At 65.9% G+C, this 18,126-nt stretch overlaps 1 protein-coding gene across 1 annotated transcript; it reads right to left on the bottom strand.

Annotated features, from left to right (window-relative positions):
- Window positions 1-2,435: 2,435 nt before the first annotated feature.
- Window positions 2,436-11,503, bottom strand: SLC6A8 (solute carrier family 6 member 8). Its single transcript, XM_047764077.1, has 13 exons — window positions 10,614-11,503; window positions 9,098-9,229; window positions 7,859-8,108; window positions 7,343-7,475; window positions 6,219-6,353; window positions 6,027-6,130; window positions 5,757-5,881; window positions 5,043-5,155; window positions 4,785-4,922; window positions 4,603-4,705; window positions 4,411-4,511; window positions 4,151-4,321; window positions 2,436-3,886 (listed from the first exon to the last, which is right to left on the bottom strand). Exons 1-13 carry the CDS (start codon window positions 10,873-10,875, stop codon window positions 3,746-3,748), a joined length of 1,908 nt encoding a protein of 635 aa, XP_047620033.1. The 5' UTR covers window positions 10,876-11,503; the 3' UTR covers window positions 2,436-3,745.
- Window positions 11,504-18,126: the final 6,623 nt, after the last annotated feature.

Genomic DNA, 18,126 nt, shown 5'->3' with positions numbered 1-18,126 from the left:
CCGCCGTCGTGCCCCTGGCTCTAGGGAAGTGACCCTGTGGCCTGCGCTGATCCTTCCCTTGCCCATCTCTCCCGTTAGACTACAGGGCCCTGTGTCCTAAGCCCCTCCTGCAGGGACAGATGCCCAAGGAGACGGTGCCCGCCTACGGCTCTCAGGGCCCTGACCGAGCAGCACGATCTCTCTCAAGTTCCTTTTTTTGTGAGGGTGATGTTTTCTGAGTCTTTGGTGGCCTCGTGGCAGGTGGCTTGGAGAACAGTTGACAAGAGGTGACGAGGACCTGCGTCCAGGCATGGCTGAGGTCGGGCGGATGGAGATTGTTGAGCTGGTGGGAGCCCGGGGGGCAGTGGCGAGGGCCTGGGGGTGACAGCCAGCCAGGCTGCAGGGGAGTCAGGGGCTGTTGGTGGAGGAGTCTATAGCCAGCAGGGCGCCGGGTGAGGGCCGCCCCTTCTCGGGAGAGCCAGGCTGGCGGTTGGCGAGCCGCCAGCTCACGGGGTTCTTGGAGTTGTGGGTGTGGCGAGAGCAGAGGTTTGTAGAGTGAGAAATCTTTAAGAGAAGGGTGGGACGAGGGTTGGGATGCAAGAAAGGGTTGTCAGGCGTCACCAGTGCAGGGCTTGCAGCGACTGGGCCACAGCCGGGTGGGCGACTGTGCCAGCCCAGGCCCTAAAGGCCCAGGTCGAGTTGAGGTTGGGCCTGCTTGGCTGATGCTCCTTCTCAAGCTCTGCAGTGATCTGCCCCTGGCCAGGTTTTTGGTGGCCAGCGTGTGCACCCATGGCAATGTCACAAGCCAGAGCTTGGCCCCGGCGGCATGGTTGAGGGCTAAAGCCCCTTGCTGCAGAGAGAGCCTGGCCCGGGAGGGTCTGGAGAAGAGCGTGCTCTCCCTTTACTCTGAAGGGCCACCCCTCCCTTCTGCCCACGCTGGCATCCAGCGTGGGCAGCAGGCTCCCGACCTTGACCCCAGCCCAGGCCTGCCTCAGCTGATGACTAGGCTGGGCCCTGGCTACCCTCCGCATCCGTGCCTCGTCATGCCTTTCCTCCCATTACCTCTGGCTGCAGCGAGGACCTGAATGGGTTCACTTTCGCCAGTGCCGCCCCGCCCTCCCTTCGGTTGTGCTGACGCGAGGAACCTCAGACTTCAGCTTTAACCGTTTGAAGACCACAGTTGGGTGGCATGCAGCACCTTCACCCTGGCGGGCAGCCCGCCCCATCGCGCATCTGCAGAGCTGTTCCTCTTCCCCCTCCTCCATCCGCGGGCACCCACCCTTCTGCTTTCTGTCTGAGTGTGACTCCTCTGGGGCCGTCCAGTGGAGTCCCAGAGTTCGTGTCTTGGTGATTGGCCTTTCCCACTGAACGTAATGTCTTTGGGGTCCATCCGTGTTGTAGCAGGTGTCAGAACTTCCTTCCTTTTTAAGGCTGAGTACCGTTCTATTGTGCGGCTGGATCACATTTTCTTCATCTGTTCTTCCGTCGGGGGATGCTTGGATCGCTTCCACCCTGCTCTTCATCCCGCTCCAATCAGACTTTTGCCCTTACCCCGACCCCAGACCTCTGGGCCCGTCTCCGGGATCTCGTCACCAAACACAGCGAGCGAGCCTTCCGGGGCCTCGCCTCCCTGACCGGGGGCCGCGCCGGCTGGAGCCCATCGCCCCCTCCTCCCTGCCGCCAGGGGTGGGGGGGTCCTCACAGGGGCTCTGCCACGGCCCCACCACTCTGCGCGTCCCTCCCAACCCTCCCCGCCTCTTCTCTGCCACCTGCGTGTCCTGGGCTCAGAGCCTGCGCCCTGGCTCCCTGTCCAGCTGCCCGTGGGCCCCCTTGGTGCCCTCACCCAGCCTCTGGCCTTCTGGGCCTATCTTTGTGTAATGAGAACTTCCAGAGTTCTGTTTCCAGTCCAGACTTCCCAGAACTGCAAACTCCTTGTCCTCCTGCCCCTCAGATGACACCTCCGTCCATTCCAAACGTCCTCCTTGCCTCCCTGGTGCAGGGCCTGGCAACGCCACCCTTCAGCCAGCAGCCCAGCCATCCGCAAGCCCATTGGCTCTGCCTTGCAAGCAGGTCCCTGATCTGCAGACTGATTGTCTGCACTGCTAGTGCCCTGGTCCCATCCAGTGCCCTCAACCTTCCCCGGCTCCACAGGAGCTGCCTCCGCACCTCGTTCCCGGCTGCCTCGTTCCTTGTAGCCCTGCCCCGCGGGGCTGTTGAGTGCAGCATGGAAACCTGCCGTGGCCCGTTCCACTGTTATCCTTTCTCCCCGCGCACGTCAGCCCTGTGGGGACGAGCTTTCTGCCGGCTTCCTTCCTGCTCTCTCCCCAGTTGCCAGCATGGTGTGGGGCACAGAGACCCTCCGAACAAATCAAATGCTTGCCCCACCGTAGCAGCTGGAGGTGCTGCGCCCCCACCCCCAAACCCCAAGCCCAGACCAGCAGAGGCGGAGCAAGAGCCAGCTTTGGAAAATGACGTTTTTATTGCTATGTTTGCAGTGGCTTTTAGCACAGTAAGCGTCCCCGTGGGACCCCCGCCCTCCTCGGGCCCCACCCCTCCGCCGACGTGGGGTGTGGGGGAAGCCTTCCTAGGGCGCGCTGGCTGTCTCGGGATGGGATGGGATGGGACAGGACACAAGTGGGCTAAGGGAAGCTGCTACGTGGAGGGCTTGAGACGCGGAAAGTGCATTGGCCTTTAGCTCGCAGGCGGGAACCACACCCAGGATCCCCTCCCAGGGGGATGCCCACCTGGGATCCCTGCAGCAGTGGCGCCCAGCCCAGGGGGCAGGGTGTGGGCGAGCCTGAGCTTGGCAGGGGACTTGTGCCAGGGGCAGGGAGGGGGGGGGTGTGTGTGGGGACACCCACTGAGGCCCCCACGGTGCTGCACTTCTCCACCCCGGCCCCCGGGCCGGGACCGTACATGCACATCCACAGACTCGGATTGCCTTGAAGCTTCTGTTAGATCTATAAATTCATACATACTCCTTGGCTAGGGCAGAGGTATAAGAGGGGCTGAAAGGGACGGGTGTGGCAAGGGACGCTGGGGTGTTTTCTCTTTAGAAATATACAAGCAGGAATCTGTCTCCTCAAGTTTTTATAAAATGTGCAAAATACAAGCCTCATTTGTCCACAGGCACAATTTACACCTGGTATTCACCTTTGCTAAGAGATACCTATATATACCCTACATACTCACGCACACATGCACTCGTACACAAGCGCACACAATTGATATTGGTGGCAATTGGCGCAGGAACCAGAAGGCTCCATTGCTGGCTGGCTCTCTAAGCTTCTAGAGTAGGGACGGGGAGAAATACTAGCCTTGGCTCTGCTGCCCTCCCTCACCTTCCCCCTCCACTCTCCGGTCCTCCTGTCCCAAGCTGTCACTGCTGCCTCTGGGGTGAGGGGCCACCCAAGGGTGGCACTGGGCAGAGCCTAGAGAGGGGGGCAGGGCGCAGTGGGGTCTGGTGAGACGTGACCATAGCAGGCACTAGAGGGCGGGCGCCAGGGCCTGGGAAGCTGTGCGCACCAGCTTGGTTAAGGGCGGTGGGGGAGGCATCTATTTTTGGTGGGTTGTGATATTTTTGGCGTTTTATTAAAAATGGAAAAAGTTATTTTAGTTATAAGCACTCTGGTGCTTCCTCCCCTCCCCCCACCCCAGGCAGACCCCATGTCAGGGAAAGGCAAGCCCCCTGGAGGGGTGGGGGGGCTGAAGCAGGGGCTGCTATGGCTACAAGAGGGTGAGCTGGTGATGTGAGCCGGGGTGCCTGTCACATGACGCTCTCCACCACCACCACCTTGCTGCTCTCGGACACCGGGGTCAGGGTGGTCAGGCCCCTGACATCCGAGTCCTGAGCTCTGTATTCCAAGTGGTGGAGGCCCCAGATAGGCTGCGTCAGGTGCTGCCAGCGCTGCAGGAGAGAGGGACACATTGAGTCCCCGGGAGGGGCACCTGCGAGTCCTTCCCGCCGCCAACGCAGAACCTGCCCCCCCCCTCCCGGGACACTGACCAGGCCCCCTGCACGAGGGAAACGGGGCGGCTAGGGACAGCTCTCTCCCCCTGCCACCCGAGGGCCACCCTTCCTTCCATCAACCCCCGGGGCACAATGGTCTGTCCTGGACTCCGGAGATCAGTCTGGACCCCACAGCAGGGGACAGGAGGCATGGGAGCTGACCTCAGCCACGGTCCCCTTGGCCCTGAGGAGGCAGCCCAGGAGGTGGAGGGGCACACACAGCATGGAGGAGAGCGCGAAGCCCCAGCCCATGGCTTCGCCCCACCACGGGTACACGTAGGTGTTGTTGTAGACGAGCGGCTCGTAGTACACGACGTTGAAGATGAAGATGCCCTGCGAGGGAGGAGCCTTGCGGTCAGCTGGCAGCAGCCGCCACGGGCCCTTGGTGCCCCTTGCCCGGCCTGGCCTCCCCGGACCCTTACCATGCACACCAGCGGGGTGAAGAAAGACCAGCACCATTTCATCCAGGGGCAGGGTCGGTACCCGATCATGCAGGCCACGTCGTCCATGAAGCGGTCGGCCCCTGGGGGACGGGAGCCAAGAGGACCGGAGCTGGAGACCCAGCACCCCTGGGCTGTGCTGCGCCCCTGGCTCGCCCCTTGGCCCAGACCTACCGTACACCCAGGCGACCACCACGCACTCCCAGAAGGCCTGCCAGAGCAGGGTCGTGCCGCTGGCCGAGTAGTAGTCGAACAGCTGGAAGACATACATCCCACCCTGGGGACGGAGCCAGGTCAGGGAAGGTGGCCGTCGGCAGCCTGAGGCCAGGGGCAACCCTCGGCGCACCCCTACTCACGTCGGTCACCATGGAGAGGTCGATGACAAAGCAGAGGGCGCAGCAGAGGGCCACGGAGACCTCCCTCTGGAAACGGAAGTAGTAGGAGGCCGGGAGGAGGTCCAGCAGGCCGGTGATGAAGCCTTCCACACCTACGAACTGTGGCGGGGCCGCTCAGGCTGTGCCCCCGCGCCCCCCACCCCCACCCCTCGCCTCCCACCCTCCCGCCGCCCAGCGCCCCCCAGCGCCCGGCACCCCCTGTCCTGTCCCCTCGCAAACCTGGCTGTCGAGGCCGAGCAGCAGCAGCATGAAGAAGAACAGGGCAGCCCAGAGCGGGGCCACAGGCATCAGTGTGACAGCCCTGGGGTAGGCGATGAAAGCCAGACCAGGCCCTGGGGGGGGGGGGGGAAGGGGCAGGATGTGGACACCTGTAGCTCCCCAGCCACATCCTAGCCCCCCCTCCCCACCTGCCCCACGGTACCCGAGGCGTGGACGCCAGCAGGGCACCCTGTGGCCAGGGACCTTCCCACTGGCATCAGGGGGCTGCCGGGCCACGCAAGTCCCTGTGCCACACCGCGGGCTGGATGGAAGGTTCCCGCAGGCCCCGGGTAGACTTCCACCCCTAAGAATGGGGTGTCTGGCTCAGCCTTCCGGCCCTGGGTGCCAGCAGCTATTGTGGTCACAGGTCACCACTGACCTCGCAGAGGCCCTCCTGTCCCCGTGCGACACTCTGGCGGGTGAGGCTATAGCCGGGGACCCCTGGATACAGACGGACGGGGGCCCCGAGGCTCCACGTGGCCCAGCCCCCAGGGCTCCAGCCCTGAGCGGGCGGAACAGCTGTGCCTCACAGCTGCTTAGCCAGGCCCACTTCTGGCCCAGAGTGATGTGACAAATTGAGTTTGAATTCTCATTCCTCTACTCGAGTGGTGTTTGTGTACACGGTACGTCGGGCAGCAGCTGCTCGAGGCCGGGCTGCGGCTCGGAGGTCTTTACCTGACTCGGCCACCTTGGAGATGTGCACGCCCTGCTCTGTGGCCATGAAGCCCAGGATGGAGAAGACCACGAAGCCAGCAAAGAAGCTGGTCCCGCTGTTGATGAGCGCGAGGATGATGGCATCCCTGGGGGCAGAGGGGGCCGTGAGGGCTGCTTAGGCTGCCTGCTGCCCACAGGCGGGCAGGGCAGCGCAGCGCAGCGCAGCGCAGCGCAGGGCGGCGGGGTGGGGGGGGGGGCGGGGGGGGTGGGGGGCGGGACAGTGGTACCTACTTGTAGCAGTTGTTGTTGAAGCGGTTGTAGCTGCCCAGGGCCGTGAGGGCCCCCAGGCCAATGGCGTAAGAAAAGAAAATCTGGGTGCCGGCATCTATCCACACCTGCAGCCGGGCCGGAAGAGCGTCGTTGAGGAGCCCTGCCCCCGCCGGGCGGCCTGCCCCCGCCGGCCCCCCCCCCACCTCACCTCACCTGAGGGGACGCCAGCTTCGACCAGTCGGGCTTGAGATAGTAGATGATGCCGTCCAAGGCGCCAGGCAGCAGCACTCCACGCACCAGCAGTACGACGAGGACCACGTAGGGGAATGTAGCGGTGAAATACACGATCTGGGGGAGCAGGGCTGCTCAGAGGGGCCCCGCGGCACCCACCTCCCGCCTGCCCCCAGCTGGAGCGGGACTGCTGGGAAGGCCCCGGTCCCCCACGGTGTGTTCGGAGACAAGGAGGCAGGCCAGCCAGCAGCCCCCTCTTCTGCTCAGAGCCGCGGCTCCTCCCACAAGAAGCTGGGTGCTCGGCTGGGGCACCGGCAGCCCCACCCCCCCCCCCCCCCCCCCCCCCCCCCCGACCCAGGGCAGCAAGCACAGGTCGTCAGCCGCAGAGGTGGGGAGGGTCAGGGCCCTCCCCCCGGCGGGAGTGGGGCAGCAGTCGGTGCTGCACGTGCCTCCCGGGCCCCTGACTCCAGCTCATCCTCGGCCGGAGACAGAAGTGAGACCGCAGCCGAGGCCTCCCTCCAGGCCCAGCAGGGCGCCAGCTCAGCCCGCGCTGCTGCTCAGGGGACCCCGCTGGGAACGAGCCCACCCTCTAGAGCCCTGGCCGGCCCGCATGGCCCCCGGCGCACTGTCTATCATGGGCCTCTCTTGTTGCCTCCCCAACCTGTCAGGGAGCCCCCGAGGGAGGCATGTGTCCAGCCTCCCCGCTGGGTCCCCCAGGCCACACAGGCAGGTGAGAGCCGGGTACAGACCCGGTCTTCCAAGACCAGCAACAGAATAGACTCAGAGGAGAGGAGGGCGGAAAGGCGGGACAGGGAGGCCCCACCCAGGCTGGGGGCGGGGGGGGGGGGGGGGAAGGAAGCAGTCGGGCCTCGCCCCCTCCTCCCCTCCTCCCGCTTGGGGAGGGAAGGCGCCAGCCTAATTTGGAGGGTGGGGCAGACTATCCAGCCATGGGGTGGGGATGGAGAGGCTGGGATAGAAGGCCCTGCTCCCTCCTGGGCTCTGGCCGGGGGCCAGTCACCTCCTGTTGCAACAGTAGTTCCTGGCAGACACCCCCACCCCCAGGCAACGCTGCCCCCCAGCCCTGCCGTGACCCGCCCCCGCCGTACCTTTCCTGTTGACTTGACCCCCTTCCAGACACAGAAGTAGACCAGCACCCAGCAGGCCAGCAGACACAGGGTCACCTCCCAGTTGAGGGCCCCTGGCACCTCGAGCCCCCCGGAGAGCCGCAAGACTTTGTTCCTGGGGGAGGGCGAGCCCGTGTGTGAGGTCGGCGTCGGCAGAGGCTGGGAGGGTCCCGGGGGTGCCCCCGCCCCGCAGCCCTTGGGTCCAGCAGGTCCCTGGGGGGCACCTGGCCGGCCAGGCCCCTGCCCGCAGGGTGGTCGTTCGTGAGCCTGGAGCCCAGGACCCCTGCTGGCCCCGGCCTGCGTCACCACCGGCAGCGGCCAACCCCCCACCCGCCCAGGCTGGCAGACACAGCCGGCTCCGCGTTGCCGGCCTCACCCCCAGGGCTGGGCCCTGGCACGTGCACACGTGCACGCACACACGCGCGCACGCGCACACGCAGCTGTGTGGTGGGAGACCCGCGGGGCGGGCCAGGCCTGGCCCAGAAGCGCCTGACTCACTCCCAGAACTCGATGACAGGGGACCGGCGGTCAGCAAGCTGGTCACATGTGAGGTTGGCCAGGCTGGCATTGGCACAGTCTTCGTGGCGGAAGATCTCCACACAGTCGGGAGTGTTCCAGGTATGGCCACACGTGGCCCAGGGCAGCGTGGTGGTGAAGGACTTCACCAGGTAGTAGAAGCCCCAGGCCAGCACCATGATGTAGTAGGTGTTGCAGTAGAAGACGATGACCATGGAGGCGTAGCCCAGGCCTGGGGAGGACGGGGTCCGAGTAGGCGCTCCAGCTCCTCCCCCCCCCCCCCACCGCACCATGCGCTGCGGGATCCCCGCCTGGCCTGGCCCCAACGGCCTGTTCCCCGCACCCGCCCGCCAGCCAGATCCTCCTCAGACGTGCTCCAGAGACCTCTCCGAGGCCCTCTGGACGCTCCCTGGTGCAAGGGCCCCAACCCTAGGCTTCACCCAACGGTCTGGCACCAAAACCCAGCCCCTGCTCCTCGCCCGTCCTGCATGCTTCGCCTCCTGAGTCCTCCAAGCCCCAAGGCAGAGCCCCCACATCCTGCCCCGTAAGAGTCACGCCTCTTGCTTCCCTAGCTGCACACACCTGTCCCCTTCTCTCGGGTCCCACTGCCACCATGATGGTTGAAGGAAGGCCAAGCCTCCACCTGCCCCCCCAGCGGCCTCCAGTACTCAGCAGCTGGGGGTTTTCTGGGGACCTGGGGTGTGGTGCGGGAGACAGTCACCCTCTCAGCGGGCAACCCGGGCCACTCACGGCACCCTCTGTGCCCCAGCCTCCTCAGGGATGCTAACAGGACCTACCTCCTTGGGCCTGGAGATGACGCGCGGGAACGCTGCCCCCACACAGCAGGGGCTCGGAGCTAACCTTTGCCATCCGTCCTTCCCTTCAGACCCTGGACTTCGCTGGCTCCCATCCAAGCTCCTGCGGCTGACCCTCAGGCTTCTCCCTTCAGCCCCAGGGAGCCCGTGCGCTCGCTCGGCAGGGCCTGGCCTGAGCCGGCTTTCTCACCCCGGCCCATCCCCCACTCTAGTCTCCACCCCCCCCCCCAAGGCCGCGGGCGGGCGGGCAGGCGCAGGCGGGCGGGCGGGGCGGGCCGGTCTGCAGTCTTCCAGCCTCGCCCCCAAGGCTTGGGGGGGGGGGGCATTCCCAGGCCTGGTGCTCAGGCTGGCACCAGCTTTGCCCCAGCGGTGGGAAAGGGAGCGGGGCCCGTCCGGGGCTGCTCACCTTTGAACAGGGGGCAGATGTTCCAGACGTTGATGCTGCCGGCCTTCATGAACTGGCCCAGCGAGATCTCCAAGAAGAAAATGGGGATCCCTCCGACCAGGGCGATCAGGATGTAGGGAATGAGGAACACACCTGGGGGAGGAAGCGCGAGGTGGGCGCTTGCGCCAGGCGACGCCTTAGCCAGGAGGGGACTTGAGCCGAGCTCCCTGCCGGCCAGGCTGCACAGGCCAGGCCAGCTTTCGGAAGCCACGGGAGGCAGGCGGAGCCTCAGCTTCAGGGCCCCATCATGCCCTCCCACTGAGCTGGAGTCAGAGCGTGTGGTGGCCACCGACTGGGGCGGGGTGGGGAGCGACGGCAGCCCCCGGGGCCCTTAAAGCCCTCCTTCCTGGGCTGGGGGGGTCCCCTGCAAGGCTTCTGCCCCGGGTCACCCAGGGTGACCTAACCAACGGGCACTTATGGACACAAGTCATCTGAGGAAGGAACTGCGAGGGTAGGGGCACAGGTGTCCGCTGAGGCAGGCGCTCAGGCCGGCGGGGGGTGTGGGGGCGAGGAGAGGGAGCTGGGCGCCAAAGCCCGCTGCCCACTGCACCCTCCTCTCCAGCCCCTGGCTTAGCACTCCCCGCAACTCAGCGGCTGGGCTTGGCTGCCGCTCGCTCAGCTTCTGGTCTCAGCATCCTAGGGTGACCTTGGGCAAAGGCCTCTGCTCTGGGCCTCAGTTTCCCAGCCATCACCTGGTCACCGCGGCTTCCCACCAACCCTGGTGCCGCTCCGCAGTCACAGGACACACGCGTGCCCATCACTGTTGCTAAGCGGGGCTGGGGCGCGCGGGCATGGGGCGCGCATGCAGTGGGTCCAGCAGCGGCGCCAGGCGGCCCAGGCTGCAGGCTTCCCAAGCCTGGCTCAGGCACCCAGTGTTCCAGGCCCTGGCTAGAGGGGAGGGAGGGGAGGGCAGGGGAGGGGAGGGAGGGGAGACCGGGGAAGAGTGGAGGGAAGGGAGGGAAGGGGAGGGAGGGGAAAGCGAGGGGAGGGACAGAGTGGCCCATTGTGTGTGTGTGTGTCCGTGTGTGCACACGTGGGGGGCCCACACAATGTGCCACTTGTGTGCCCGACCGGCGGGGGCAGCCAGGGCTCCTCACCTCTGGGAGCCCCCCCACCCCCCCTCCCGCCCCCCGCCCGGGGGGTAGGCCTCGCCTTGCCACCTCCGCGGCCAATCACTTCGGGGCCGGCGAGGGCCGGAGTCTGGGGGGGCGGCTCGGCGGCCTCGGCGGCGCTGGCCGGCCCCCTTCCCCCCCCCCCACGCTGCCAGGCACATGACCGGCCAGGGGGGTGGAGGCCGCCCGGCTGGGCCACCGAGCCGGGGAGCGGCGAGGACCGGCGAGGGGCGGCCCCCGGTGGCCGGCCGGCCGGCCGGCCGGGGGGACCTCCCCACCCCTTGGACTTCGCCCGGGCGCCCCGGCGAGGCGGGCGGCGGGCGGCGGGCGGCGGGCGGGGGAGGGGGAGGGGCCCTGGCGCTCACCTCCGCCGTTCTTGTAGCACAGGTAGGGGAAGCGCCACACGTTGCCCAGGCCCACCGCGAAGCCCACGCACGACATGATGAAGTCCATCTGGCGCGTCCAGGTCTCGCGCGGAGGCACGGCCAGGCGGCCTCCGGGAGCCCCCAGGCCCGCGGGGCCGTCGCCCTTGGTCGGGGCCCCGTCGGGCCCGGGCACGATTAGGGGGCCCTTCTTCTCGTCGCCGGACACGCTGTAGATGCCGTTCTCGGCGCTCTTCTTCGCCATGGTGCGGGCGGGCGGGCGGGCGGGCGGCGGGGGCGCCGGCGGCACGCGGGGGGCGGCCCCGAAGGTGCGGGCCCGCCGGGGGCCGGGGGCGGCCGGGCCGAGGGTCGGGGCGGCGGGCGGGCGGCGGGCGGGGTGCGGGACGGCGAGGGCGGCGCGGTCAGAAGCAGTCCACGAAGCACTTGAAAGTGAGCCTGAAGAATCTCATGTGTGTCGGGGGCCCGGGGGCGCGCGGGCGGCGGCGGGGCCCGGCCGAGCGGCGGCGGCGGCTCCCGAGGCTCCTGCCCGCAGCTCCGGCGGCGGCGGCGGCGGCGACGGCGGCGGCGGCTCGGCCGGCTCGAGGCTCAGCCTAGCGGGGCGCGGGCGGCATCCGGAGCCCACTGTCTGCAAGCGGCGGCCGGAGCAGGGGCCTGCGGCCCGCGCCCCCCGCCCCGGCCCGGGCCCGAGCGGCTGCCTGGCTCGCCCGCGGCTCCCGCGGCTCCGGCGGCGGGCGGCGGCGGCGGCGGCGGGCGGCGGCGGCGGCGGCCTGGGCGCGCTCGCCCCTCCTTCCCGGCGGCGGCGGCTCCAGCCGCTCTCGGGGCCGCAGCGGGCTCAGCGACTCACCACTGCGCTCCGATCGTGCCTCTCCTCCCCGAGCCGACCGGCTGCCGCTTAAGAACCGACTCCGGGATGATGTCACTGTCGCCCCACCCCCACGAGCGGGCTGGTCCCCCTCCCCCTCCTCCGTCCCTCCCTCCCGCCCGCCCTCCCCGTCACTCCGCCCACCTCCTCCCGCCCTCCTCCCGAGGAGGAGACGCCGTTCCAGCGGGAAGCTGGCTGGCTGTTACCTGGGGCGCCGGCCAGCACCTCCTCTCCACGGGCCGAGCCGCCCCTGACCCCAGATTCACCTGGGCCCGACCCGGCCCGCGGCGACCCTCCTGCCCGCCCCTCCGCGTTCCAGGCCGGCCACTGCCCCCGCCGCCTTATCGGCATTCTTGCCCCCGCCTCCTCCTCCGTGGAGCCTGGGCGATCTCTGGCCCTTCTCTGACTCCCAGCTGCGGGCCAGGTCACGTTGGGGCCCAAGGCCCACGGCTTCCCGGCCCCCCTGCTCCAGAGGGAGTGCCGGTGCTTGGGTCTCCGGAAGGGCTCGAGCCCGGAAAGGCTGGGCTCGCGGGGGCGGGGCTGCGCCCAGGTGTGCTGCGGGGCTGCGCCGAGAGCCCGTCTCCTGCCATTCATTCGGCGCTCCCCGAGGGACACAGCCCTGGTAGCTGGAGGTCAGGGTCTCAGCGCCCGCAGTGACAGGTCTCCCAAGCAGGCGGAGGGGAGCCTGCCTGGCTGAGGGACCAGGCTACGCTTCCGCACCCAAGTGGAGGGCGGTAGGGACCCCTGCCGCCCATCGCCCCTGCCCGACCTGGAGGAGACTCCGGCAGGAGTAGGGCAAGGCTGCCCCCTGGTGCCTGGTGGGAGCACAGACCCTCCCCCAAAGGCCTCAGCTGGGAGCCCCCCCACCCCACCCTGCCTGTGTCCCTCCCCAGGGACCTGAGGGCCTCCCCAGCAAGAGCAAGGTTGTTCGGCTGCTTCCCCATCAGCAGCGGAGCAGCCGGTGTGGAATTTTCCAGGGCCAAGGCCAGCCGTAGGATGGGGAAGGAGAGGGTCATTGTCCCGGCGGGAGCCGTGAGGTGTGCCCACCCCTGCCCCCAGTCCCACGCTGCAGTCCCCAGATGGCTCATCCCCTTAAGCTAAACCCTCAGCCAGCCGGTGGCTTTAGGAAGAAAAGCAGTTCCGGCCCGAGCCAGCTCGAGCCTGCTAGGTGAGGGAGGGGCAGCCTCTCCACCCAGGCTTGCTGGAGGAGGGGCCTGGGCGGGAACTTCACGGACCCTCGAGGTGGCGGGGTCCCACTGCCCATGGGAAGACCCTATCTTGAGCCTTCTCTGACCCAGCCTAAGAGCGAAGCTGGTTGAGAGACAAAGAGGCGATTGAGGAGTATGTGACCCAGAGACGGCCCCGGGAAGCGGGCCGCCCGCAGAGCGGGGGACCGAGGGGGAGGGGGCCAGGCCGGCGAAACTCAGGCGCCCCCAGTGCGCGGGGTGGAGAGAGGAAAGAGGATCCGGCGGAGGAGAAGGGGCAGGGGCGCTGGCAGGCGAGGGGCGACGCCTGCAAAGAGAGGACGAGGAGCTGGGTGGGGGCTGCTTTGGTGGCGCCTCGAGCAGAGGCGGACAGCGCCAGGAGACGCTCTCGGGGCCGTGGGGATGAGGCCGGGCGGGAGACTCTTTCCAGAATGTAAGATCCTGGTGAGGAGAGAAGGCAGGGTCCGGAGAGGGATGCGGCGAGCTGACAGCACGTTCGGAGGCGCGCCCAGGGTGAATCCTGCAAGGCAGAGGGGGCCTGCGAAGGGTGGCAGGGAGGGGAGGGGACCTGTTCCAAGGCCAGTGGAAGGACCTAGAGGGGGCTGCCACCTGCGGCTGCCATTGTCTCTGTGGGGTCACAGGCTGCTGGGAGGGAGGTGCCTGGGCTGGAGGGGCCGCCGCCGCCGCCGCCGCCGCCGCCGCCAGACACTGGGAGCAGGGGCCTCCGCGTCTGGGGGGTGCGAGAGGCCCCCAGGCCAGACTCACGGGGCCACACCCTGGCTCCCTCCCTGCCTCCAGTCTTCCCCCAAGTGGATAATGACCCCACCACCCCCACTCCCCGCCTTCCTGGACCCCACAGTGGCCTCCTCCTTGTGGCCTGTGCCCCGCAGGCTTTTCTCAGCAGCGCAAATCTGGCCAGCCCCTCCCCAGCTGCTCTTGGCTCCGAGGTGCACAAGGTTGGGCACAAGCTGGCGCGCGGGCTCTCCCCAGCTGCCCTCCCGGCCCTTGGCCCCACTGTCCTTGCCCCACTGCGTGGCTCTTGTTGGCCCACCTCCCTTTGATCCTGTGGGACGCGGCTTGGCTGCCCCCACCCCACCCCGCCCCGTCCCCGGAGGCTAAGGAGGGAGGCCTGGGAGCCCTTGACCCCTGTGCGCACCCGCACAGCCTCCTGTGTCCAGCCGGGGCCAGCTGGGCTCCGGAGATGCACGAAGTTCACGGCCCCTCCTCGCCTCTGGCCAGGACGATCAGGCAGGCAGTTGCTCTGCCCGCATGGGAGCTGGCCTCTGCTCGGTCGACCCGAGTGGCCTGAGCGAACAAAGAAAGGCAGGGGGCTTCCAGCCCTCGGCGGGTGCTCAGGGCTTTGCCAAGGCGTCTTCGCAGCTGCTGGGGCTCAGGGCCGGGAGGCCGGGAGGCCGGGAGGCCGGGTCCTGGTACTGATGGCCCTGCGAGGAGCCTGGTTCCCAGGCACGTGCAAGAGGGGCTGAGAAGCCTGGTTAGGCGCGCGGGGGGGGGGGGGGGGGGTCCTGGAGCGGGAGCTGAGGAGGAAGGGGACGGGGGAGGGGGAGCTGGAAGGGCAGGGGCGGGGAGGGCGAGCCACACGCCTCCCATTGTCCAGGGAGGCCTGGGAACCGGGGATGGGATTCGGACCCAGGGCCTGCAGCCGCTGGGGCTGCGGCGCCCACTGCGTCTCGGGCGGCCTTGGACCTCGGAGTGGCCTGGGTGGGAGGTCACCCCGCCCTGGGGAGATGGGTCATGCCAAGAGGACCTTGTGGCTGCGGAGGGTGTGGGGCAGGGTGGGGGCTCCTCCTCTTTGGAGGCGGCCGGGCCCAGGGAGCTTTGCAGTTGGAATGAGCTGGGAACAAAGGGAGGGCTGGAGTCCACCTTGATGGGCTTTGTGCTTCCAGCCACTGGGAGGGGAGAAGGGCTGCAGGCAGGGCAACCTGAGGGGCCCGGGGCCTGCGGAGGAGGAGGAGGAGCCACTGAGGCCGCCTAGCTTGCCCACCAGCTGTGCTCATCCACACTGACTGACCCCCGCAGCAGGACTGTTTAAATTCGTTGTTAGGATTTTTTGGTTTGTTTTTGTCTTTTGAGGGCTGCAGCCGGGCGGCATTTGAAAGTTCCCAGGTTAGGGGTCTTTAAACCCTGTGAGCGAGGCCAGGGATTGAACCTGCCTCCTCATGGATACTAGTTGGATTCGTTTCCACTGCGCCAGGACGGGAACTCCCCCTTGTTATGTTTTAAACAAATTTTTTTGTATCAGAATAGCTTTAGATACACAGACAAATGGAAGAGACGGCAGTGAGAGTTCCCACACCTCCACGCCCAGCTTCCCTGTTACAAACACTCCCCATTGTTACAATAATCAACCACTATTAGACATTGTCACCAACGAAAGTCCTGAGTCTTATTCAGTTTTCTGTGGCTTGCCCTTGACATCTTTTTTTTTTTTTTGCTTTTTGCTTTTTGCTTTTTAGGGCCGTACCCGTGGCGTATGGAAGTTCCCAGGCTAGGGGTCCAATCGAAGCTACAGCTGCCAGCCTTCGCCAGAGCCACCGCAACGCCAGACCCGAGCCCCATCTGCGACCTACACCACAGCTCACGGCAACCCCAGATCTTTAGCCAGGATCCCACACTGCGTGGGTGTCAGGCTTTCCTAGGCTCCTCTGGGCTGGGACTGCCCTCTCAGCTCCTCCCCGTTTTTCAGGACCTGGAGGGGGTCCTGGAGGGTCCCTCGGGGTTTTTCTGGTGCTTCTGTCGTGAGGAGACCAGGGCGATGGTGATTGAGACGCCACGCTTTCCACGTGTCTGCCATGGTCCACGTCGACCTTGTCACTTTGAAATTAATCTTCCCCCTTTCCATCCTGTCCTCTTGGGAACAGAGTCTCTGTGCGGGGCCCAGGCTTGAGCGTGGTTCTGCTCCTGAGACGGGGTGGGGGGCAGGGGGCAGGGCACAACCCTTAAGGAATGATCCAGCCCTTGAGAAAAACAGGCTACGACGCAAACTGGTGAGAACCATTGGGCCCAAGGTGGTGGAAGGCTGGACTTCCAGTGGGCCTCGGGCCTCGCGAGATGCTTATTGTAATACAAGAGCTAAGTGCCACGCCCACAGGCCCCGGGACGGTTCCAAAGCTGACCACAAAAGGCCCAAAAGTGGGTGATGGCTCAATTCTTGGAAATCTCCACCCTTCTTCAACACAGTTGGAATGATCCTCCCACTTGTTAACCTCTGAAATTACCCAGCCCATAAAAAACTACCCACCCAGAGGTCCCTGGTGGCGCAGTGGGTTAGGGATCCAGGCTTCTCACTGCAGCGGCTGGGATCGCTGCTGTGGTGTGGGTTCATCCCGGGCCTGGGAACTTCCTCGTGTCACGGGTGCGGCCAAACACGCCCCCCAGACGAACCACCCCACGTTTCGGGGCCGCTCTTACCCTGCGAGACGGGCTGCGTTCTGCCCGTGGAACGCATCTCTCGGTCAACCTGCCTGCACCTCACTCTCGAATTCTTTCCTTGGAAAAGCCAAGTCCCCGCCCTTGGCGACCCAGCCCAGGAACTTGCCCCAGACCTGGGACACGAGCATCCTCCTGAGCCTCATTTTCCTGCAACGGCTTTTCGGGGGACCATGAAGAACAGAACCTCGACCTGCCTATTGGGCTATGACTCCCCTCTGCGGGGGGATGGCTGGGACTCCCAAGCCACGAGATTCAAACAGCCCCTTAGGTGGCAGCTAACACTGGCTGTGGGATCTGGCAGGGACCAGTTCTGTGGCCATGAAGAAGCCCACGGAGGCGTTCCTGCCGTGGCGCAACAGGCTCGGTGGTATCTCTGGGGCCCTGGGACACAGGTTCAATCCCCGGCCCCGCACAGTGGGTTAAGGATCTGGTGTTGCTGCAGTTGAGCCGGTGGCTCAGTTCTGATCCCTGTCCAAGGCTTTTCTCTCCCCGATCTTCGATCTTTCTCATCCGCCCATCCTATTCTTTGGACTCGAGACAAGCCACTGAGACGACCACCCAGACATCCAAATTAAGACCATGGCAAATAATTGCTGACTTGATCGGGTGAGTTTCCTTCTGATGCTCTTGGTCTTGGTCCCGTTCCCGGAGCCCAAACCGGAGGACTCGGTAAGTCTCTAGATTTGCAGCCTGTCCCTCCCCAAGTGCTTTTTTTTTTTTTTTTTGGCCATGTCCATGGCATGCAGTAGTTCCTGGGCTAGGGATCGAACCCCAAGCACAGCAGTGACAATACCAGATCCTTAACACGCTGAGCCACCAGGGAACTCCACGAAGCGCTCTTATTGCACCCTTGAGCGGAAGTTAGGGGAGCGCTCACCCCCTCCCCCAGCAAGTGTCACAGCTGTGCACCTTCCCAGTCCCACTCAGACTTACTCCTTATTTCACCCCCTCGTTGACCACGGCACCGAGATGGGCTTTCTGCTTCCTGTTAAGGGTCCCATCTCGAGGAAATTCTTTGTGGGCCCTTCCCTCGCAGGCTCTCAGATGCCATCAGCCGCCACAGCCACAGCACCGCGGGATCAAGCCACATCTGTACCCTACACCACCGCTCACGGCAACGCCAGATCCTTAAGCCACTGAGCGAGGCCAGGGATCGAACCTGCGTCCTCCTGGATCCTAGTCCGATTCGTCACCGCTGAGCTATAGCGGGAACTCCCCGGATTTCTTTTCTGACCTTCTCGCCTGAATTCTTGTGCTGTCTATTGATCTTAGAGCCTCCTTGCCGGCCTTGCCAGCGGGTCAGGTGTTGCCTCTTCCTCTGGTGAATGGTAACCATGTCCTGGGGGAGCCTTTGCCTGGTACTATCACTGCCCCGTGGCCTCCAGCCCCACCCCGGCTCTGTTTATTTGTCAGCAGCATAAAGGGAATCCGATTACTTGACTCAGGGCCCAGGGCCCCTCCCTCCGTCCCTCTCCGTCCCTCTCCGGAGGACTTAGCCCTCGGACTCCAGTACTCCCACCAGTACTCTGTCTTCTCCCGCTGGCTCATGTTGCTCTGCCAAGGGGCCTCCTTGGGGTCACTGAACAGACAGATGTCGGGCGCCCTCAGGGACCCCACCGTTGCCTTTGCCCAGCAGACCCTCCCTCCCGGCTGGAGGGCCACAAGCCCAGGTCTCCATGCTTAATGAAATACCTTTCCCGCCAAGTCCCCGGAGTCAGGAAGGGTCATGGATCAGGCCAACGGGACGATCTCCGAAACTGCCATCAGGACGTATCTCGGCGATGCTCCCCCAAGGGGGTACACCCATTCCAGTCCCGGGCAGCACACGCCCTTCTTAACTTTTGTCATGTCAGGGGCACTGGGAGAACACAGGACAAACATCTACCGTCTGTGCCAGGATCCATCAGACCCCTGTCTTGTCATGACATCCTGACCAAAAAGCCTCCCCAAGGACTCATCACTAAGATGCATACTCGCT

The sequence above is a fragment of the Phacochoerus africanus genome, chromosome X, assembly GCF_016906955.1.
Source record: "Phacochoerus africanus isolate WHEZ1 chromosome X, ROS_Pafr_v1, whole genome shotgun sequence".
NCBI lineage: Eukaryota > Metazoa > Chordata > Mammalia > Artiodactyla > Suidae > Phacochoerus > Phacochoerus africanus.
The sequence above is the reverse complement of the archived record's forward strand: the minus strand, read 5'-3'. Positions and strand labels throughout refer to the sequence as shown.